Source organism: Mytilinidion resinicola (genome assembly GCF_010093595.1).
Source record: "Mytilinidion resinicola strain CBS 304.34 unplaced genomic scaffold BDZ99scaffold_3, whole genome shotgun sequence".
NCBI lineage: Eukaryota > Fungi > Ascomycota > Dothideomycetes > Mytilinidiales > Mytilinidiaceae > Mytilinidion > Mytilinidion resinicola.
Window position 1 is genome coordinate 1232466 of NW_022985439.1, and position 21483 is coordinate 1253948.

The 21483-nt window shown below is 52.9% G+C and overlaps 7 protein-coding genes across 7 annotated transcripts; 3 read left to right on the forward strand and 4 right to left on the reverse strand.

The window, feature by feature from the left end:
- Nucleotides 1-3004: 3004 nt before the first annotated feature.
- Nucleotides 3005-3665, reverse strand: BDZ99DRAFT_515695 (uncharacterized protein; the record flags this gene model as incomplete). Its single annotated transcript, XM_033724997.1, has 2 exons — nucleotides 3005-3341; nucleotides 3406-3665. The coding sequence occupies 2 exons, from the start codon at nucleotides 3663-3665 to the stop codon at nucleotides 3005-3007; spliced, it is 597 nt and encodes a 198-aa protein (XP_033581897.1).
- Nucleotides 3666-3751: 86 nt separating this feature from the next.
- BDZ99DRAFT_549196 (uncharacterized protein) lies at nucleotides 3752-4582 on the reverse strand (the record flags this gene model as incomplete). Its single annotated transcript, XM_033726952.1, has 2 exons — nucleotides 3752-4317; nucleotides 4387-4582. The coding sequence occupies 2 exons, from the start codon at nucleotides 4580-4582 to the stop codon at nucleotides 3752-3754; spliced, it is 762 nt and encodes a 253-aa protein (XP_033581898.1).
- A 257-nt stretch (nucleotides 4583-4839) lies between these two features.
- BDZ99DRAFT_187442 (uncharacterized protein) lies at nucleotides 4840-7686 on the forward strand. The gene is made up of 2 exons (XM_033713112.1): nucleotides 4840-4991; nucleotides 5086-7686. Exons 1-2 carry the CDS (start codon nucleotides 4959-4961, stop codon nucleotides 7429-7431), a joined length of 2379 nt encoding a protein of 792 aa, XP_033581899.1. The 5' UTR covers nucleotides 4840-4958; the 3' UTR covers nucleotides 7432-7686.
- Nucleotides 7687-9294: 1608 nt separating this feature from the next.
- On the forward strand, nucleotides 9295-11035 carry BDZ99DRAFT_187480 (Metallo-dependent phosphatase). The gene is made up of 5 exons (XM_033713113.1): nucleotides 9295-9460; nucleotides 9595-9887; nucleotides 9977-10378; nucleotides 10463-10762; nucleotides 10830-11035. The coding sequence occupies exons 2-5, from the start codon at nucleotides 9711-9713 to the stop codon at nucleotides 10926-10928; spliced, it is 978 nt and encodes a 325-aa protein (XP_033581900.1). The 5' UTR covers nucleotides 9295-9460; nucleotides 9595-9710; the 3' UTR covers nucleotides 10929-11035.
- A 1411-nt stretch (nucleotides 11036-12446) lies between these two features.
- Nucleotides 12447-14719, reverse strand: BDZ99DRAFT_187502 (uncharacterized protein). The gene is made up of 2 exons (XM_033713115.1): nucleotides 12784-14719; nucleotides 12447-12567 (listed from the first exon to the last, which is right to left on the reverse strand). Exon 1 carries the CDS (start codon nucleotides 14251-14253, stop codon nucleotides 12802-12804), a length of 1452 nt encoding a protein of 483 aa, XP_033581901.1. The 5' UTR covers nucleotides 14254-14719; the 3' UTR covers nucleotides 12447-12567; nucleotides 12784-12801.
- On the reverse strand, nucleotides 14720-16792 carry BDZ99DRAFT_187498 (uncharacterized protein). The gene has a single exon (XM_033713114.1). It carries the CDS (start codon nucleotides 16782-16784, stop codon nucleotides 15186-15188), a length of 1599 nt encoding a protein of 532 aa, XP_033581902.1. The 5' UTR covers nucleotides 16785-16792; the 3' UTR covers nucleotides 14720-15185.
- Nucleotides 16793-17219: 427 nt separating this feature from the next.
- On the forward strand, nucleotides 17220-18820 carry BDZ99DRAFT_549209 (uncharacterized protein; the record flags this gene model as incomplete). Its single annotated transcript, XM_033726953.1, has 1 exon — nucleotides 17220-18820. Exon 1 carries the CDS (start codon nucleotides 17375-17377, stop codon nucleotides 18818-18820), a length of 1446 nt encoding a protein of 481 aa, XP_033581903.1. The 5' UTR covers nucleotides 17220-17374.
- Nucleotides 18821-21483: the final 2663 nt, after the last annotated feature.

The window sequence follows — 21483 nt, forward strand, 5'->3', positions numbered from 1 at the left end:
TACCAGAGTTTAAGTTCTCATGTGTGTCGTAGGGGGTTGGAACACCCCTGGGGCTATTAGTAAGTGAATGATTTGAATGGTCATTTCTCAACGCTGGAGATCAGGTCGCTGTTCTGAGGCTGTGACACCTTGTCGGGTACCTATTCCGTACAGTGACCATGTTGGCCCCTTTTATTGCAAATACTTCCCAGTCGAGCCGCATAACACTATTCCCCTCGGCCGCGGCGTGATACACCGTGTTTGATCGCAAGTCTATACTTCCCAGCCTACCCACGGGCACGCTACCCTCAGCGTGATTCCGAGACCTATCACGTGCTTTCGTCACTTTCGTCGCTTTCGTCGCTTTCGTCGCTTTCGTCGCAAACTCTTCCCCCGTCTAACCACAGAGATCCATTCCTTCTACACGCTGGATACCACGCTACGTTAACAACGTGTGGGGTACGAGGAGCCTCATTTTGGGGACTTTAAGTGCAAGTTCTTCCCGATCGAACAGTAGAGATACTTACTTCGCAGACACGGGTGCTATAGCGGACACGAGGTGTAGCTGCACAGCGAGGCGAATGCGCGGCTGGGCGTGAAGCAGCTTGCTGATAGATACTTTCAGGGCGATCGTTTCTTATGTTTGCTAGAGGGCCGCGTCCTTGCATGGAGTGGGCGGGTTTTGGTGGCAAGAGCTGCGGATTAGGCTGCAGACACAAGGTTTTTTGGTAGATGCTGGGTGCCACGCCACGCTGCGTCGACGGCCTCCCGGGGGTGGGGGGGCGCGTTTACGAGGAGGGTCGATTTGGGGGATTTTAGTGCAAGTTCTCACGAGTCGAACCGTGTAGACGGGTTTTTTGTGGGAGGCTGGGTACAACGCTGCTTGAACGGCGCGTGGGTCCTAGGAGGGTTGATTTAGGGACTTTTAGTGCAAGTACTTACGAGTTGGACCGTAGAGGAGAGTTTTTAATTAGATGCTGGGTACCACGCTGCGTCGACGCTGCGGGGGTACGAGAAGGGTCGATTTGGCGACTCTTAGTGCAAGTCTTTACGAGTTGAACCGTAAACATGATTCTTTACTAGACGCCGGGTACTACGCTTCGTTAACGATGTGTGGATACTGTGAGGGTTAATTTAAGGATTCTTAGTGGAAGTACTCACCAGTCGAACTGAAGAAACAACTCTTTAACTGGGCGTCGCGGGGGTACGAGGAGGGTTGATTTAGGGAGTTTTGTTGCAAATACTCACGAATCGAACCGTAGGGATGACCTTTCTATTACACGCGTTGTACCACATTGCGTGTGCAGCGCATAATTAGTCTTGGAAATCCTTATAACACCATGGCACCTACCACATGAGTGGTACATGCGGGCAGTTTCCCAGTCGACTCAAAAACAATTCACCATATTCGACCCGATCACGTGCTCACTTCTACAGCTGATTTGGCGACTTCTTGTGAGGCGATGGTACCTCCGCATGAGCGGAGTTATGTTCAGCGCTCCAGCTCGGAGATTTCTAGTCAAGGGTAATGGATTCACCATCTTCTATCGGGTCATGTAACGTGTTTCTCGATTAGGTAAGCTAAATTTTGAGATTTTAAGATCTACCTGAAACCTTTACTTACATATCTTGCTCACGATGTAAGGCCCACGCTTTAGATAGTTGGGAAATATAAATGTTGAACGAGGCGGGCTAGCTCGAAGCATGGTCTTTCGAGCTTTGGCTCGGCCTATACTTAGTGACTTACATATGCGAAGAAACGCATATACTCTAGACGGTTTCAAAAAGTTTCAGAATGATGAAATCGAGGGGAACTCATGCGTAGACTTCTTAAGCTCTACATGAGTCGTTCGTTTCTAATTGAAGAATGGGGAAGATTTCTGAGCATGCAGCAAGCCCCACAGACGACGAAGGTATTGAATATCCCGAGAGTAGTGTCTGAAGGTGTTTTCGGGAAACAATGACGGAACACCAGATTATAGGATTAAGAATCAAAACTCAACTACGATATACTGAATCTAATCTCGTGCTCTATGCCTACTCTATCAAACATCATCAACCTATGATATCGTGACCTACCCATTTATGATCTTGGCTGATGAGTTGGCCATAATGGATCAAGCTCCTGTAGGAGCTTGTCCCCAAGTACAGTATACGGAGGAGGATCGGCTATTTCATGACGTTGGGTTTAAGGATCGGCAGTATCACATGATTGCAGATCGAGCCCTGCATTCGCGTACTCGGCTGTAGGAGAAAGATCTCCAGCCGCAGCCTCATGCCAACCGTGTGGAGAATAGTGAGACACCCAAGGTCGCTGCCCCTCAATAGCGGTGAGACCTGCCGTGAGAGTTGGCAACGTTCTTGTACCCAACGCGAGGGGCTTTTGCTGCAGCGGCGGCATGTGCATATACGATAGGCGGTGTTGTCATGCAGGGAAATGGTCTAGATGCTAGTCCGTGGTGGGCAAAGGAGGGAATCTGCGAGAAGTGTGACACGGACTTCCGAACTTGGGCAGAATGAAGTAAGTCGCGGAGGGCGATGATGCGGGATTGCAGCAGCGCCGGGGTTGGTGATGGTGTTGAACGGTGGACGGATGGTGAGTGGTGAAGGGCGAGCCGGGACGTGCAGCACTCGGGCGGTCGGCTACTCACCGCCCAAGGAAGAGGCGCTTCGCGTGCATCGGCGCTGGCCAGAGAGGGAAAGTGGGGTGGATCTGATATGTGAGCACGGCCTTTGGTGTTGCAGAGATGTGGGCATCACCGGGCGCGAATCCTATGGCGCCGGATCGCGAGTCTGCTGTCGTCGACAGCCGTGCGGATTGGCACTCTGGGAGACTGGCGCTATGTTCGGACGAGTCTGTACCTACTTCCCTTGCGGCATCGTGATACGAAGTCGGCCTCAAGAGCGGTGGGCGCAGATGCTGTGCCCGGCATGCGCAAAAAGGTGATTTTTGCCGAGTGAGCCACACCCTCTGCGTGGAAGTGCATTCGGATGTCACAAGGAATTCCAACCATCGGCGTCCCAATTAATGTGTAGTCGAAATTGATGGAGCAGTGCGGTCTGATCGGGTGCTGGTGGTGTTTGATCTTCTGCCAGTGATCCAGCACTCACGCCAGTCGATGTCATTGTGCAGCACACGCCGGAGCCGTAGCAAATAAAGTCCTGGGGATGAGCGCGAGGCGGGACCCGCAACGAGGTGTGCGGAATGCCAGCCATAGCGCCCAAGGGTCCAGCGCGAGGCCGCGATAGCCGCATGAGTCGACGACGAGGTCATGCGGGGCACGAGGGCGAGGATGGCGGGGCAGACATGACTGTGGCACAGTGGGAGACTCTGTGGGGACAGCGCCCAGACGGTCGTTGCGCTGCAGGGTCGAATAAGAGGATGCGGGCAGACGTTTGGATCTCTTATGCTGAGGGATCGCTCACGGACGTGCAGCAAAGAGTGAATGGAAACCCTGACCGCACGGGGGCCCCGGCAAGCGCGCTTCAGGGTCCAGTCCATGTTGCACTGCTCGACACCACCTGACGATGTTGCCGTGCGACGTGATGAGTCCGTCGGCGAGGTGTCGTGAGGCGTGCAGCTGGGGAAGCTCGCAGATGCGCTTCTTCGCTCCGTCTTTAACACCGCAGGAGCCCGCGAACAGCTCCAGTAGCGCGGCAGATGGCAGACGCTGCGTCTCTGCCATGGAGGGGCGTCAAGACAAGCCCATGGGCTCGAGGCCGGCTTCGGGGAGCGACCCTTGGTGGCTCGACAATCGAGGCTCCACCCGGCCTAGCGCGCTCGCTGCCAAGGGCCGTCGCGGACAGGGAACCACGCCCGCATTCGGCGTGCTGAGGGCGCCGAGGGCCTGCTGCTGGCCTGCTCAGCGCGATCCGTGGTGTTGAGGGCTCCGTCGCCGGCTGGCGGTGAGCACCCGGGCGTCTGGCATCCTCTCTCGTGACGGCCTGGACTTGGGGACATGGCTGCGTGAGCGCAGGGAGCGCGGAGGAGGCGTCGTGAATGCAATCGCATGCGCCCAGCTGCAGGCCGAGTGGTTTTGCGCCGGGGTGGTGGTGTGCTCTGCCGGCCTGATTGGCCCTGCTGACCTGGACGTCTATCACGACGAGGCGCCCTTTTGCCTCTCTCCCGCGCCCATTCGGCTGCTTCCGAATTCTGCAATCTTGCCTGCGCGTGCCCTCCTCCGGGCCTCGTCGACTGATCCTGGAGTCGCGTTGGATTCTCGTGCAGTCGCCGTCGAGTCTGCGCTGTTGTTTGGGCTCCAGTGCCCCGCCAGCTCCCGCGGCGAACATCTAATTTCGCACCCGCTGTCTCCACCGCGCAAGCAACCAAGACGGGACCTACAATAGGACGCCGCCGCTATCTCTGCATTCATCGTGCCGTGTGTCTGCCCTCGCCGTTCCGCCCACTTCGTCCGGCTGCGCGTGCCCTGCCTGGCCTGCCTTTGCCTTGTGGGTTTGCTGAGATAGCACTGAGGCGCGCTGCAGCAGCCTGCATTGCTCGAACCCCCCCAATTGGCCCTCCTCTGTGGCAGAATATCGCTTGGCTTGCTCCGTTTCTTTCGACTGGCGCCAGTCGGCCGACACTCCCTGCGTCTTGCTGCATATCATCTCGGCCCTCCGCCTCGATCGCTTCACTCCCAGGACCCCCTCGGGCTCTGTCGCAGACTCACTCTGTACGTCCTTCACCACCCGGCGCCTGCGAGCATCCTCTCGCGCCGTCGTCGAGACGAGCTATCCGTGTCGTTCGTGTCGTTGTGCGTGCCTTCCCCGCACTCCCCCTTTGACACTTCTGGCTGACAGTTGCGTGGCAGTGTCGTGTTCTGGTGTCATTTTTCCCACGATCCTTTCAAGCAGCACCCTCTCCGCCTCTGCCTCCTACGGCGACGTCTCCGATTTCTTCCCTCATTTCTCCTCGAGCATAATACCCCTTCCGGCACGCGAACGCCCTACATGTCCTCGCGGCCAGCGATTTTTGAACTATGGACACAGAGGATGGGCAGATATTCATAAAGGTGGGACCACCTCGAGAGCAACAATCTCTGGCGCCTCGACGATATGTTTCTGCATCCCCCAAAACGTGGCTTGTTTAGAACTGATCGTAGACAGAATCTGGCCTACTTTGTACGAACTCACGAAAAAGCACTCGCCAACGCCCTGCAGCTGCAGCGCCAATCTCCTAAAAATGCATCCACCGTAGGCGGAGGCCCTGCCTCGCCGACTTCGAATACACCCTCCAACTCTGCCTCAACCTTTGCGGCAGCCCTCTCCCTCCCCTACCTTACATTTACCTCGCAAACAATAAAGCCCGCAAAGCTGACCCTGACCCCGCACCACCTCTTCTACCTCCTCTCCCGCTTCGAGGAGATGTCGATACCTGTGGGACCGATGAATATTAGGTTGGAAAACATACACTCCGAGTCAACAAATTATGTCTCGTTCTTGAGCAAGGCACAAAGGAATAAAAGCAGGGCATCCGATCGTGACTCAATGCACTCCGTGTCCAGCATACGCAGTGTAATGTCAGGAATGTCTTCGCTATGGTCTACGCTTGGCCTTGCTTCCAACAGTGCAGCCAAGGCAGAAAAGCAGAAGGCTGCTATTCAAGAGGACCTCAAATACCTCTATTCTGCCTTTACCAAGATTCCGTGCTTACGGCTGGCGCCCGACCACAAAGCCCGCCTCATCGCAGGATACGAGGAATTCCCTTTTGATAGTGCCGTTCCTCTGTTTGCATTCAAGAACCTGAGTGCCCTTGAGATCTACGACGTAGACTTCCGCCAGTTCTATGGTTGGGACCGACTAGCCGAGCAACTACGGAGCCTCACTGTCAAAAGAGCCGGAGTGGACGACCCAACTGATTTGCTGATTAACGTTGTCCTGGACGATATGGACAAACGAAGGAAAAGGTCTGCCAAGGCTCCACCGTCACCCGTCACGCCGTGGACTACCCCTGGCACTGCTACCAAGAATGTTGATATTGCGAGGTCGCAAACACCACCGGCTTCGCCAGGCGACAGACTTGGTCTAAATAGCCCCCAAAGCGTGCCCATGGCGCGGAGTGGATCTAGTGAATCAAAGTCCAAAGCCCGCCCCCGGCAACGGAGTGCCTCACCCACGCGACCTCACAGCTCCAGGCATGGCTCGACCAATGTGTACGGCAGGAATAGTACGGGGAATATCCGACGTTCATCTGGAAGCTCGGGCTCTAGCATTCAGTCAGCGACTCCTCGCAATAGCACATCCAATCTGTTGTCCACGCCGTGGTTCCCGTCAACCAAGTGGAGATTCTTGAGGCATCTGAGTCTTGCTGACAATGCCTTGACCAACATATCAACAGCAAGTCTGGCTCCACTGGCCAATACTTTGCAGTCTTTTGATCTTTCAGCAAATCTTTTTACAGAGATACCTGACAGTTTGGCCTCATTGACATCTCTCCGTGCGCTAAATCTTTCAAACTGCATGATCGAGTCGTTGCACTCATTGGGAAGAAGTCCGCTGCCGGCTATTACTACACTGAACCTCCGTTCCAACCGTCTGATCTCGCTTGCCGGCGTAGAGCGACTGCTGTCTTTGGAGCGTGTTGACTTGCGTGATAACAAGCTAACAGATCCAACCGAAGTCGCTCGTCTGACAGGCATTCCAGAAATACAGGAGATCTACGTCGGTCGTAACCCGTTCTGCAAAACACACAGCAACTATCGTGTTACAATCTTCAACTTGTTCCGAAAAACGCCCGGGTATGCTGAGGATATTGTCATTGACACGACTGGGCCAGGCTACAGCGAACGCAAGCAGCTGGTTGATAGGGCCCCAGAACGTCCCAATGTTCCAGTCATGAAACCACCTCCAGAGGATGACGTGAGTGCACCTCCGCCTCCTCCGCCCAAGCCGCGCCCGGCCTTTGCGGATGTTCCCGGACAGGGTAATATCGAAGCCCAGACTCAATCGGCGAGATCACACCACCGTTCGAGAAGCGACTATGGGACTGGTGGAGCCGGGTCGCAAAGGCGACGCAAACCAAAGCGGCGGATAGTGGAGCTATCGCAAAGCGAGCATGCACAATCTGCAGCTTTATCAGTTCCGCCACCTGAAGATCTATACACCAGCCCGGTCAAGCCACAGCTACATACCGCTCACACAGCATCTGAAGCTTTGACTACCGTACACACCCACCCCGACCATGAGCAGCTCCCTCTCATAAACACCGCCCTAGCTACCCACCCTAAAGACTCTGCAGTGGAGTTTGACGTTAGCAGCGACCTCTACAAAAAGAAAATCGAAGCTTTGCGGCAGGACTTCGGAAGCACGTGGCTGAGTGCCCTTGGGGATGAGTCGTGGGACTCTCAAACGGTGGGCAGCTTCCCCGAGCGGGGCTTCTCACCTCCGCTCAAGCCGTCTCTGACACGGACGCCCAGCCAAGGCATCGTGTCAGGAGGGCGAACGCTCGGCTGAGGCCATATTCTTCTTCGAACACGCAGTACTCTTCATGGGCAATGAGTACCTGAGGTTCTTGTGACACCACCGACACCGCACGATTGTCGAGAATGGCCCCATTACTCCCAATAACGTGGTACAGGATCTACCTTGTCTGGCGCAAAGATCGGCCCCTTTACCTCAAGTTGTTCCTGCAGACCCTTTCCCTCATCCTCGCTTGCATTCAGTTGGAAATGGTCGAAGAAGACCCTACCAAAAGGTGGTTCAGACCTACGACCAGCCGCGTCATGTTAGTGGGCGACCTCGAAAGCGCTTTTTATCTCCCCTTTCTCTGCCAGTCTCTGCGCGGTCTGTTCTCCTCTCGTTCACGGCAATGAATTTATGCATGCATGCTTTTTGTAGATCATTATGCACGGCGTTGGGGTTCCTGTTGAGCTCGAGCGCCGAGGCTTACCGCTCGCTGTATCCTAATTTCTGTTTGCAGATGTTGATGTTTCATTCTCTGCCGGTTCTGCGCCTAGTTTTGCTCTAAAACGGTTGCATTGCTTGCATTTGCTTGGTGCTGGAGGGCTTCTTATTAGCATGTCTGCTCTGTTTGCTTGTATTCTTTCCTGGTCGATGCGGTTCGCACGGTTGTATGATATGGGTTGGGTTCTCGTATGTGTTCTGCAGCGATTCAGCAAGATGATTTCCAGACGAGCGAATGTGCGGGGGGTTTCCGTGGAGAAAGAAGCTGGCAGGCTTCTTGGAGTGCATATTTAGCTGCGCGTTCGGACTGGGACTGGGCGCCCTGGTTCCAGCTTGTGTCTGTCCGAATCGAGGAGGGGGTTCTCCCAATGTTCCACTATGCTTTTCACCGTGAAACTCTGATATGATGTCACCCGGCACGTGATCTGGTCGCAACGCCGCCCTATGAAACCGCTGTGGCCCCTCGGTGGCGAGCTCGGTGGCGAGCACGATGGCGGCGGGTTTTCCAGCGCGAATGCAGCCCAAAGCAGCCGACCGGGAGCCAGAGCCGCATAAGGCGTGTGCGTGGGCTTAATTTTAGCTACCTAGTTGATGCCTGAAGGGGTCCTCGAAGCGGATCTCGAAGCGGATCATGCGGACGAGGGTCTGGCCTTGCGCGCTGGAGCTGAGGCGACACAGCGTGGCATTCATGAGGTCCGCAGTTCCAGTGTACATGTGGATGTGTGCACGCATATGGACACAGGGGCTTTGTTCAGCACATAGCGGCGCCACGCCGCGAGCCCAGGACGCGTAAGACGAAGAGGTGCCGGCCGTGGTTTGAGCTGGCGGTGCAGCTCTTGTATAGGGCTCCTTAGCGCCAGCTCGACGGCCGTTTGTCATTGACTGGGGGGCGGGCGAGGGTCGGTCTCTTCTGGCGGCGCTGTCTGTGCCGGCTGCGATCTCTCCCATCCCTTCACAGCACCGCCGACGACTTTTCCGCTGTCCTCGCTGCCCTCCTGCTGCCCTGCCGCCCTCGACCTCGTAGCATTTTCGCCCTCCGCTGCCGCAAATTGCATCGGCGTCGGCACATTCCTCCCGGACTCGAAATCGCACACTTCCTAAACGAGAGAGGCTCGTCGTCCTCGCTCTGAAACGCAAACTCGACCTCTGCCCAACATCAGCCGCCGCCCGCCTCAACACCCACACCCAACGCCCGCTGCCCGTAACAAGCTCCGTCCGGCTCCGCTGGTCTTGCTGCTGCCCCGTCCGCTGCGATTTTCCGCACCGCAGCCTCCCGTAGCCCGCTGTAGCGGTGAAAGCGCATCCCACCCCGTGAGAACCTCGACTCTCGCTCCGGTCACAACAACGCCTCCCCACCACCACCAACGCCAGCCTGCCCGCCGCTATCCACAGGGCTGCCGCACACACACGTTCCCACAAGCTCGCTGCTAAGTCTTCCGTGCTGCACGCTTCCGCCAAGTCGCGTGGTTCCGGCACCGCCGTTTGGCGTCTTCTGAGGGGCTTCGAGCCAATTCTCTGCACTCGACGGCATCGCTGTCCACAGCCTATCTAGAGTTCTGCATATTCCAAAGCACCAGAGGTGAGTTAGAGAGAGCACGACGTGTCTTTTCATTCACTCTTCCCCGCATGTTGCCCTATCACCAGGCTCCCTCACCATCTGCGTCATCAAAAGAGCTCCCGACGCGATTGCTAACCTCTTCTCCAATCCACCAGGCGGCACACACCACACTTCCATCGCAGCGCAATCTCACCACCCCGCCTCTTGACCCCCCGCGAGGACCCCTCGTTTCCTCATACTTACCCGCAACAGCCATCAGCAAGCCCCAGCGATGGCGGAAAACGAGGTGGACTTGGACTCCATCATAGACAGGCTCCTGGAGGTGAGAGGAAGCAGACCTGGAAAGCAAGTGCAGCTCCTGGAGACCGAGATCCGATATCTGTGCACCAAGGCCCGAGAAATCTTCATCTCGCAGCCCATACTCTTGGAGCTAGAGGCCCCGATAAAGGTCAGTAGGACTTCTGCCACACGCTGTGGCGAAGGATTTGCAGTAGCACGCCATTCCCTTAACATGAAGCTGACATGCGCCTCCAATAGATCTGTGGCGATATACACGGCCAGTACTATGACCTCCTCCGTCTGTTCGAATATGGCGGGTTCCCGCCGGAAGCAAACTACCTCTTCCTTGGCGACTACGTGGATAGAGGCAAGCAGTCTCTCGAGACCATCTGCCTGCTTCTCGCGTACAAGATCAAGTACCCGGAAAATTTCTTCATCCTCCGCGGTAACCACGAATGCGCCTCGATCAACCGCATCTACGGCTTCTACGATGAGTGCAAGCGCCGATACAACATCAAGCTATGGAAGACCTTCACAGACTGCTTCAACTGCCTCCCAATCGCTGCCATCATTGATGAAAAGATCTTCACCATGCATGGAGGTCTGAGCCCAGATCTCAATTCCATGGAGCAGATTCGTCGTGTCATGAGACCCACCGATGTAAGTTTTCCCTTCCCTCCCCTATTCCTCTGGCCTGTACTTCAGGTTTGGAGGAGTATCTCCACGATCTGCTGACTCGCCTAGATCCCGGATTGCGGCTTGCTCTGTGATCTCCTCTGGTCGGATCCTGACAAGGACATTACCGGCTGGAGCGAGAACGACAGAGGTGTCTCCTTCACCTTCGGCCCCGACGTCGTCTCCCGCTTCCTTCAAAAACATGACATGGACCTTATCTGCCGTGCCCATCAAGTCGTCGAAGATGGATACGAATTCTTCTCGAAGAGGCAGCTCGTGACGCTCTTCAGCGCTCCGAACTATTGTGGCGAATTCGACAATGCGGGTGCAATGATGAGCGTGGACGAGAGTCTGCTCTGCTCCTTCCAGGTTAGTCACTCCTTTATTCAAATTCAAATACAGCCAATTGAACATACACTAACTTCCTCGCCCACAGATCCTCAAGCCCGCGGAGAAAAAACAAAAGTACGTCTACGGTGGTCTTGGTAGTAACCGACCCGTCACTCCTCCTCGAAAGCAAAAGCAGAAGAAGTAGCACACTATAGCAGATAAAACAATTACGAACTCCTCGTGCAGCAGGTTCGGGCGTCGATAGACATACCCACATCGTTATTAAGCGCCACCTCCGATCGTCGCCATAGGATGAGCTTCGAAATATCCGCGTCACCCCGCCAATATCATTCCCCACCTTCCTTCGGCAGACACTGGATTACTCGACCCTCGACCCCCGACCCTCGAGCTCGGCTGCATGTTTAACGCTCACCCATACCTTCACTGTCTGTCAAGTGCGATTTGTCATCCAAGCCCGCGAAAAGAACGGTTTCACGAACTTTACGATGACGAAGGCGAGAAAGACTCTCTTGGCTCATCTGTGTGTGTTTTGTTGCCCTCCTTTTCTTTCTCCTTTTCGACAACTTGTTTCTGTTATGAGAGATAAAGGGACGGGGAATTAACTACGAATTAACTGGTTGCTCGAATTGTCTTTTGAGGCCCCCCTCTTAGCTTTGCTTCCCGTGTTCTGAGAACTCGCCAGGCGAAGAGAAATCATGACGGGGGGGAAGTCTGTTGTGCTTTCAGTTGAAAATGGAACGATGGTTTATTAACTTCAAAGACTCTTGTTTTGCTGCTGTTTTTGTTGCCTGCCCTGCCTTGTCTGACCAGGGGCTGTGCTAGATCGAGTTCCAATTGTATATTCTATACCACAACAGCTTTTCCGACGGCAAGATGTGTGAGTGTGGCCCCCCTCATGACAGGTAGCTGGTCAGCCGAGAGGCTGCCTGATAACCAACCCCATTTGAACAAGACATTAGTACCAGGACTTTGAAAGGACCACGGGGGCACCCCTAGCAGCGGTAAGCCCAGTGTTGCACTTTCTCTCCACGAGGCGAATAGGTAAAGTGGGTATGTCTGTTATTGAATTGCCGCCCGACGCCCTTTGCGGAGGTATAGTCCCTGGACTGCACATCAAATCCGTTTCCCTCTCTTTTCTCACATTTCTGAGTCTCTTCACACTTCCCGGATTCCCCCCATGCCCTATCCCCTATTACCTCCTCTTTCCGGGGTTTATCCCCTTTATTTACATAGCTTTTCGTTTCTTCTTAGGTGGGTGGTTGGGGTGAGAAGTCTTGTACTTTCCCTTCGGCGAGCTTAGTTTGTAGGGATTTGTGGCGACGGCTACGGTGGCCGATGGAGCGGAGGTGGGTAGAGATGTTGTGTTTTTGGCACGCTTGCGCGGCGAGGCCTGGAGTGGATGGGGGTGAGGGGAAGGTAGGTAGGTAGGAGTCAGAGATTGAAAAGTGGTCATGGAGAGAGAGAGAGGGTAGGGAGGGAAGGGGGCGGCTGTGTTTATGCCGATGCTGACGGGGGATGCAGAGGCCAGAGGTGGGCTTTTGGACCGGTTGCAATGCCTTCGCATAGATATCCGCACACCTTCCTGCCACTGTCTATGGGGATTTCAACGTACTAATAGAAACTAGATACACTTTTAATCTGCGTACGCCCTGCTGACGCTGTCTGGGGTGGCCTTGTGAGTTTACTAGTCGTCCAAAATGCCGAGCTTCTCTCTTATTCGGAATGCTGAAAATACTTGTGAAGCTACTCATGCAGCGGTAAACGAGTGTGCGGATTCCTATGTCGAGGCATTGTAGAAGCTATACACCATTGTCGGGGTGCAGCTCGTTGCAAGGAAGCCGGTTAGTCAAGAGGCAGCTCAGATTCTGCTGCAGAAAAGTTGACAAGGGTGTAGAGTTTTAAAAGCCCACGGGGGTACCCCAAACAGTGGCAAACGAGTGTACACAGAGTCACAGTCTATCACGATAAAGTTGAAGCAGAGTATGAAAAGTGTGTTCCCATAAACGCTACGAATGAAAGAAAGAAAAAGGCGATCGTACCGTATCGCCAAGTTATCCCTAATTAGTCTGAAGAATGGCTCGGTATTCCTCCAGTATGTCAACTTCATCCGTCTGGCCGGTGACTCTCCTAATAGCCTTGAAATCGATTCTACTGCCCCAGTCTTTTAGAATCAGACGAAGGTCTTTCTCCATTTGAACAAACGCCTCGCTCCCTTCATACTTATCCACGAAAATCATGGTAATGGAGTTCAGATGAGGATATTTGCCGGCATCATAGCACTCCCTCGCCATCTTCATGGCCTCGCGGATATGCTTCCAAAGTGGCTGATTGTTCCGAACGTAAACCTCGACCTCGATGATGGACCTCGGAAGGGTATCTTGGAGATTCGCAGGCAAGGCCGGGCGGGAGAAGAATATTTGCATGGACAATCGCAGAGTTTGTAATTTTCCGAAGCGGACTAGCGACACGATCCCGCGATGCAAGTATTCGCGCTCGTAGATAAATGACACTTGGAGATCCAGAAAACGGAGGTTCCGCGCTTCGCTCAATCCGTCGGAGAGATTGGCCAATTGCCGGAGGTTAAATGCTATGGGATCGTTCTCATAGACCGTTACGGACTCCAGGCGGGCGATACTTTGTGCATTTGAGTCGAGATCCCGATATCGACGACCCCAACTCGTGTTAGACATTTCCATGAACTTGAGTTTGGCCATGCGGAATGGGTGGAGGTATTCCGACGACACATTCGTGCACTTCAACGTTTGGAGGGAGTCCTGTGCTGGAATGGGCAGTACATTCTGCCGGATCCATGGGATCTCGTAATGGACACCAGGGGCCGAGTAACGGAGATTAGAGCCGGCGAATTCCACTTCGAAGTGTTTGATAGACCCAAGACACGGATGGAGATGCTTGAGCTTCGGAGTGTTGGGACCATCCGCGCAAAGGAACAACTGCGTGAGGGGTCCCGCCTCGGTTAGTCGCAATCGAATATCCTTTACTTCGTACGCGACTCCCAGTACGAATCCTACCATGAAATCCCATTCAGCCCTCAGGATGCCACGCATCCATTCCATGTGGACGACAGACCCGTCAAGTGTAGACGCATGCGCGTATTCTCCAAGGCTGGACTTGAAATAGGAGTGAGAGAATTGACGCCACACCGTCTCCTTACTTGTGGGGGTGACCTCCACATCGTTGTCGATCAGGAGTAAGAACGCATCTCTCGCCGGGCGGAATAAGAACGCGATTTCCGCCGGGCGCTGATCCGTGTCTTCGAGGAGTGTGACTGTTTTGATGCGCGCTGCAAGGCGTGGATCAAACAAGAGTTTGTAAACCAGCTTGCTGAGTGCCTGGGCACTGCTCTTGTAGATATGTATCTTTTCGTTAAGTCCCATGCCGGCCCGTCCACATTGGAACTTCGACGTACACTTGAGATTCAAGCACTCCGCAGCCGTGAGGTACTCGGCAACCTCGTCGTGAAGCTCGTTGGGGAGGACATCGAAAGACATGATAGCGGTCTTTGAGACGGAATGGTGATGGCTGAGTGGCTTCAATAGGTTGGAGCGGGGGGAATGGGGATGGACTTACGATTTGGGTTGGTGGGTTGAAGGACCTCAGACGGCGGTGGGACGGTGTACGCAGATGGGCGTCCTAGTGATAGAGTGGTGATGAAGAGGGGCCCGATATTGGTAAGAACGAAAACTCACGTAACGGTAGCGAATAGACGTTGTACGTGCTGTGGCCGATGATGACGATGACGATGTAGAGGAGAAGGAGAGGTCTGGGGGAAGGCGAGGCTGCATACAAGAGGTGCTATGCGCCTCCCCTGCTCTTCCCTGACATCGAGGAAGGTAGGCTCGAGAGGTAGCAAATGCTGTTAAGACCGGAGAGTTTGGCAAGTAGGAGGTGAGGTTAAAACCTGTCGGACTCACGTCATGCTCCCAGTCAACTGCACTTCAAACGTCGAGCCAGCAGTTCATTGAGAACCTACGGTGATGATATAAACTTCCGATCTATGTACACCCCTCTACCACTATCTAGGATGGCCTAGCAAATTTATCATTCGTCCAGATGCCAGAATTTTTTCTAATTCAGAATTTTGACAATAGCATGAGGCACCACATGCAGTGGCGGGGAGGTGTAAGCACGTCTATGACGAGACATTGCAATAGTGGCTCTGAGTAGCTCTTTTACGGTAGTAACAATTTTATCTATAGTGAGTGAAATGCCCAATTCGTCCAAAATCCACGTGACCAATCCAACACGTGTAAATGCTTCAGAAGGTATTCAGCACGATATTGATAGGCAAAGGTAACGTATGAAGCCTTGGGCCTTTCAAGAGAGCATCTACTGAAACTTGAACTAGAAATTCTGTCGACTTTTCGCCTTCTTGTATCGCGATGTATCTCCGATCGAGTGCAGGCGGCGTTGCCTGACGATTCTACGCTGGCCGAATGACCTGGAAATCAACGTGAACGTCATGAAAACCTGCTGCAAGCTTTTTCTGCTTCAAACTGCCAGCAAACTCCAACTCCTGAATGTCTTCGACCAGCAGGACTTCATCGTTAGGAGGGTGGCGAATCGTGAACTTCCGGAGCACGGGAAGATGCCCTGCGCGGACGCTCTCCAAAATCTGACGAACGCGTATCTCAGCCATCTTCCAATTTGCATTGGCCCAGAGGTCTGTAACAACTAGCTCCTCGAGGCAACGCGGGAGCAGTTCCGGCAAATCCTCGACGCTGAAGTCATGTCCCCAGAGCATCGCCGTGGCAATCTCGAGGTACTTCAAGTAACGGAAGCTAGCCAAGGAGCCAATTGGTCGCTGGGTTTGGCGAATCGTACCTCCGCTCTTTTTGCGACCATCAATGACGAGGGTTTCGAGGGAGCGGTTCTGCGTCTTGAGGGCCTGGATAAAGCGCCTATTGAGTGTGCCGCTTTCCGAGATGTGTAAAGCGCAGAGTTTCTTGCAGGTTGACAGCGCCTTGCCAAACCCACGGGACATGGAAGCGTCGCCATTGTCGGATAGCCGTAAGATCTGTATTCCAGAGAGGTCAATGTCCGCATTGGATATCGCGATGGGCATATACATCTCGTCACGGCGAAACCCCGCCCGCCGGATATGCTTCACTGACGGCAGAGACATCCAGGAACTATCCGATAAGTCGTGGTTCAAGTACTGAGGTCCGAAAACATCAACCTCCTTGAGTTTCGAGAACGTTTGTCGGAGAGGCTCGCAAAGGCCCTCCGTTTCGTCGAAAACCCATGGAGTCCGCGTGGCAAGAATAGCAGCTTGAGCGAGCGCACTGGCCCACCTCGTCGACTCGTGTTGCGCGAAGTGGACCTTGAGTTTTGAGATATTCGGGACCATCGAGAGCAAAGCTGCCAGAACAGCGTCGCGGCTGCCTATGCGTATGGCCTTGATCCACGAATTAGTCTGAGAGTAGCCATAAGGACCCTTTGCCGAGCTGAAGGTCCATGTGCAGAAGACCCAATCGAAAGGTAGCTTGGCTGACATGGCTACATCGAGGAGTGCTTGTCCGATCTCAAGGCCAACCTCCTCCAAGTCTCGCCATTGATCAGGGTCGCGATTGCGTGGATGAATACTAGGGTCTTTCTGAGATCGAAGATCCATGTACGTGACTGATTTGACAAGATTGGCGAGGTCGGGATATCTGTTGAGGACATAGATGAGCTTCGCCATTCTTAGTCTATCGTCCTCAGAAGATGTGAAAGGGACATCTTGGTACAGTATTTCACTTCCGATCGTATTCATCCGCTTCGATACCATGGATAGGTTGACGAGATCGGCTCTTGGCGCACTTTCAGCTATTTGGAGAAGAAGCTCGTTTGGCAGTGACAAAAGCGGAGCGGGTGGTGATGGCTCGGCCTGTCGTATTGGCAGGATAGTTGAGGCTCTAGAGCCTTCTAGCACCTCCAGTTTCTCTAACACTTCCAGCTCCTCTGGTTCCGGCATATTGGTTTGAGGTACTGTAGGGGCTATATAAGCACCCGAAAGGAGGGTCGGTATGTGTAATAGCATGGAGCTTGACGATGCTTGAAGTTACTGTCACTGTCACGTAACAAGAGATTAGAAGACGTTGTAAGTGCTGTGTTGGATGAAGATGATGAGGATGTACAGGGAAAAGAGAAGTCTAGAGGAAGGTGAGGCTAGAAAGAGGTGCCGTGCGCCTGCCGTAGCCCTCGCCGCTCAGCCAACTTGGTGGGTGGTGGGTTAGGTAGGTCGTGTGGTGGTGACTCTCAAGCTTGTGGATCAGCAGCAGAGATCGAGAGGCTATCCATGTAGTGGGAAGCCTGTAGTGAAGCTTGGTGTAAATAAAATGTGAAGTGAAAGTATAGTACGTGGCTCTAAGAATTCACGGCCAAACCTGAGCATCGTTCTCAGGCTGCTTGATGTCCGGGCAGAATTAGAAAAGCGATAAGTTCACTTCTCCCGAATCGATCTCTCGCCCATAGTCTTTATAGGTTCTCAGCATTAGACTCTCAAGGTGTACTACAACCACTTACCCGAAGCTCCCCACCACCCACCACTAGCCACATAATACCATCAAAAAAGTCTTGTACAACCATACAGCCAGCTTGCTACCAGTTTTCGCTATCCGAACATTCTCAATGGCTTTAATGGAAGGATTACCGACGGAGTTGCAGCAAATGATCTTCGATTATCTCCCTATCATGGACTTAGCAGCAATCTCCATATCTTCGAAGAAGCTGCATTCCACTGTTGAACAAGTCCTCTACCGTTCGATAGCCTTCAGCAAATGCTCACATCCCGGCGGCGAGCGGCCTTGTATAGACTGGGAGCAGGAGACATGGAACAGACTGATGGGCTTGCTCGAGACCATGGTGAAGCAGCCTAACCTGGCTTCAAGTATCCGTATCTTTGAGCTTGAAACTCATGGAACTCTCGAAATAGATGTCTCGGATGACGGAATAAATACTGAGTGGAAGGACTACTATGACTGTACTGTTGAACGTCCGTCTTCAGAGATGATGCGGCATCTAAAGGACCTGATGCCGGGAATAATGGTCCACGAAAACCGAAATACTAACGACGAGATCATGAAGTGCTGGACTAAAGCCATCCTTGAGTTTGATTGGGATGCGGCTATCGCATTGGTCTTAGTGCTAGGCAACAACCTCCAGACCATTAAGATCGCCGAGCAATGCGAGGGGAAGTACTGGATCACAAGCCATCACCTATCGCTTCGATTTCCAAAGTATGTCCCTCTAGTAGCCGGGGCTGCAGCAATGTCGAAGCGCATGGCAGGTGAGCGGAGACTTTTGGCGAATCTCCGACAAGCTGAGGTGCCGAACTATCGTATGGTGGACCTGTGCCCCAATCCATGGATACATATTCCTTCGCTAGGTGAACTCACGATGTCGACTCTTTTCCCAGAATTCCGATACTGGGCGGGCGGCCCTTCTTTCTTGCTGGACGCGGAGGAGACGAAGCATTGCGGCTTACGAGCACTGGACCTGTCGTTTGTCAACCTCGAACATCACGACTTCGAGAGCTTTCTAAAGTCGTGTGGCGGCGGTCTTCACAATCTGAAATTGAGGACTCCTGGAAAGTACGAGAGGTCTCCTAACATCTGGGAAGCTGTGTCTGCGTATGCGCCAAACCTCGAAAAGTTGACACTCGTGGACTGCAATCTGTGGGAGGAAGCTCAAGAGCGGGACCTGAGCAAGATGCTACAGTTGAAGGCTTTCAGCTTTTCCTTCAGCTCCAGGTTCTCTCCTGATGTGGACCCCGCCAAGGATGACCCCGAATGGTACCTTTTGCTGCCTCAACGGTTGGAGGAGTTAGCAATCACAGGTTGCCCCGAGACGCCCAAGGGCTGGGATTTCTTTGATTCTGTAGACTCGCTCGTGGAGGTTACGCATTTCGGAGAATTTCCCGCCCTGCGGAGCATTCGAGTTGACTTCCACCTTCTGGAGTGTACAAACGCTATGATTGAATTTAAGCGAGGTGTCATAGGTGTGCGCTGTCTCGAAATGACAGCCATGTCAGGGCGGAAGGTGCAAGTCAGCACCAACGCTGCGGTATTAAGATGAGCATCGTCGTCATTATCGTTCAGGGCCCGTTAGGGTAATAGAGAGGTATCCTAGGTATGCCATGAAGATATGCTGATGGGTACTATTAGAGTCCAGGTTTCGATGGGGTGCTGGGTTCTGAGTTATGTATGGTCCAATGTCAGTAATATACAGGTCGGCACAGGACTATTTATTTCATAGGCGGCGATTCTGGAACTAGACGTAATTAGCGACCACTGTATCATGTACTAGTAGATACATACAAATAATTAGCGTTTGTTCCCAGGCTGGAAGTCATCTTTCGCACGTCAATTTGCTATCCAGCCTTCCAATCTCGCACCCTACAATCTTGCTAGTAGAGACAAGTGAACACCAACAGGTTCCAGTGCATCCAGGTCATTATTTCGAGAGCATGTCGAGAGCTTGATCAGTTCGAAGTGAATGTGATCAAGACAGTACTGCTCTCGGGTAAGGACTGAGATAGCAACCCTAGACCACATACTTCTGACGTCTTACTCATCAAATGTTCGAGTACACCATGATGCATTAACCATTTGAGGCAAACGTTTTCATGACAGTGGTTTTCTCGTTCATGCCAAGGATGTTAACGAAGATGATCGAGAGAGATTGAAAAGGATAGTGGGTGCTTAGCATATTGTGGGAAGCATTGCTGGTAATCTCTTCATACATTCCCGAAACTCATCCACAAGTAAGCTTTGGTAAAGAAGGAGCTTGTAGATCTCTACCTGGAGGCTGCCTTGATGGAATCCTCCACCAACTTCCGCTTGTAGATGCAGTATCATGATGAGCGGAGGACATTAGTCCCAGATGTTTCACTCTTTCACCGCCGCCGAGTGTGCCTTGATACATGTCTAGTAGAAGTTAATGTAAATAAAGACGCATCTAGCTTTGATGGATACCCTGACGATCCGAGTTGACGCATAGGCGTTGAGTAGTGTTGAGGCGTCCAGGGGCCGTAACATGAATAGAACCGAAGCTCAGACCGCAAGTGGGTAAGGCCTGTTCACAACAACCAAGAACCTTGACTCGTCACTACCGCAGCCCCATTCTGCTACAGCATCTTCATCCTCCACAATCTATCATGGCCCTCACAGCCGCATTCTAGCTGATCATTCCGTCATCTTTCTCATATATCCCCAAACGCTGACCCTAACTTTGAGATGGCTTTCAGACGCAACCCGGCAAAGTGAGTTGAAACGTTGGGAGTATTAGTTGTGGTGACAATCGGGAATGTCTTTTGGGATTCTCCACCAAGCTAAGAATACTCAGAGGCCGCAGAATGGTAGGAGTGGTGGCGTTTTCAAATAGTCTCGCTTTGTGGGGGCTCCAAAACTGATATTTCTATCAAGGGAATACTAATCAATCCTCTTTTCGTACTGCGGCATCTTTCGCATTATGTTGAAACCGTATCTGCAGTTGATCGTCCCAGCTGAAGGCTCTTGTCAGAGCCTGATCTTGAAAGAGGAAAAAGGCGCTGAACCTCGCGTTCCGCGATCTCCAATGCGCTTCAACCAACACAGCCGCGCGGAACGCCCCGAGATGCCTGATCGCTGCCATCAGCCCCAGAGGTACCAGAGCACCACACCCTTCGACGTTCCCACAGTTTTCAAGCACCTTTGTCCAAGAAAAGCCTAAAGAGGCCGTGCTAACGGTTCTCTTCGTTTCAAGATCAGGATCCTCGGCTTCGACAGCGCCAGACATCCTCATCGCATGACGAACTGTTCTAATCATATCTCTTTCATAGTGATTGTTTCTGCTGGACAAATAGCAATTCAATTGCTTTTCCCTACTGCTGGGAGTATTCTCACATAGAGCTGTCCTGGTTAAGTGGGTATGATTATGCTTCTTCCTGAGACTTCATTTTCTGGTGTCGTCTCGTAATGCGAGTGGCTTCAAGCCCTATCCGCCCCGACTTACTAGACTACGAAACAGATCAAGGATGTAAGCCCTTCGAGTCCAATGACTGATCTCTCCGAAACGTGGCTCCTTGTACCTTGCAAGCGCTCCCGGAGAACTTGATCCAAATGTAGATCCCATGCCCCGGAGTATGGCTGGTTGCGTTAGATATAAATTCCACAATTCTTTCCACTAGACACTCACTCAACCATCCCTTCGATGCCCCAATATACTCAACCATCTCTCCCACATAGTCTCTTTAGCTGTCATCATCGTTTTCCCATTAACTTAACATCGAAATGCACCTTGGCACAGTTCCGGTCTTGTTCCTTCTACTTGCCGGTTTCTCGGAGGCAGCGCCATGGAAGCACTGGCATGGTCCTGAAAAAGAATCAACGACGACACTGGTGCCTAAAACTCCAGCATGGCATAAACATCACCACAAGCCGACTGGCGGGTTCCCGTTCGTACTTCCTTTACTCGTTCTGAAAGTTCATGGAACGCTCACTTTTCTCCAGCCACCAACCACCAAACTGTGCCTCTGTGACAGCCTCAGCTCCACCACTGACATGTATAACACCACATAGAGGGTTAGTTCCAACCCACTGCAATGTCCGTCACCGACGCTAATTTTCAAGCGGCCCTCATCCCAAAGAGAAGGCTCCTCACCGCGTTACTTATCCAACAGACGGGCCTGGTGGGTGGAATAAACCATACTGCTGGTCCACGATCTCCGATCATGGACCTCATCCCACTCACCACAAATT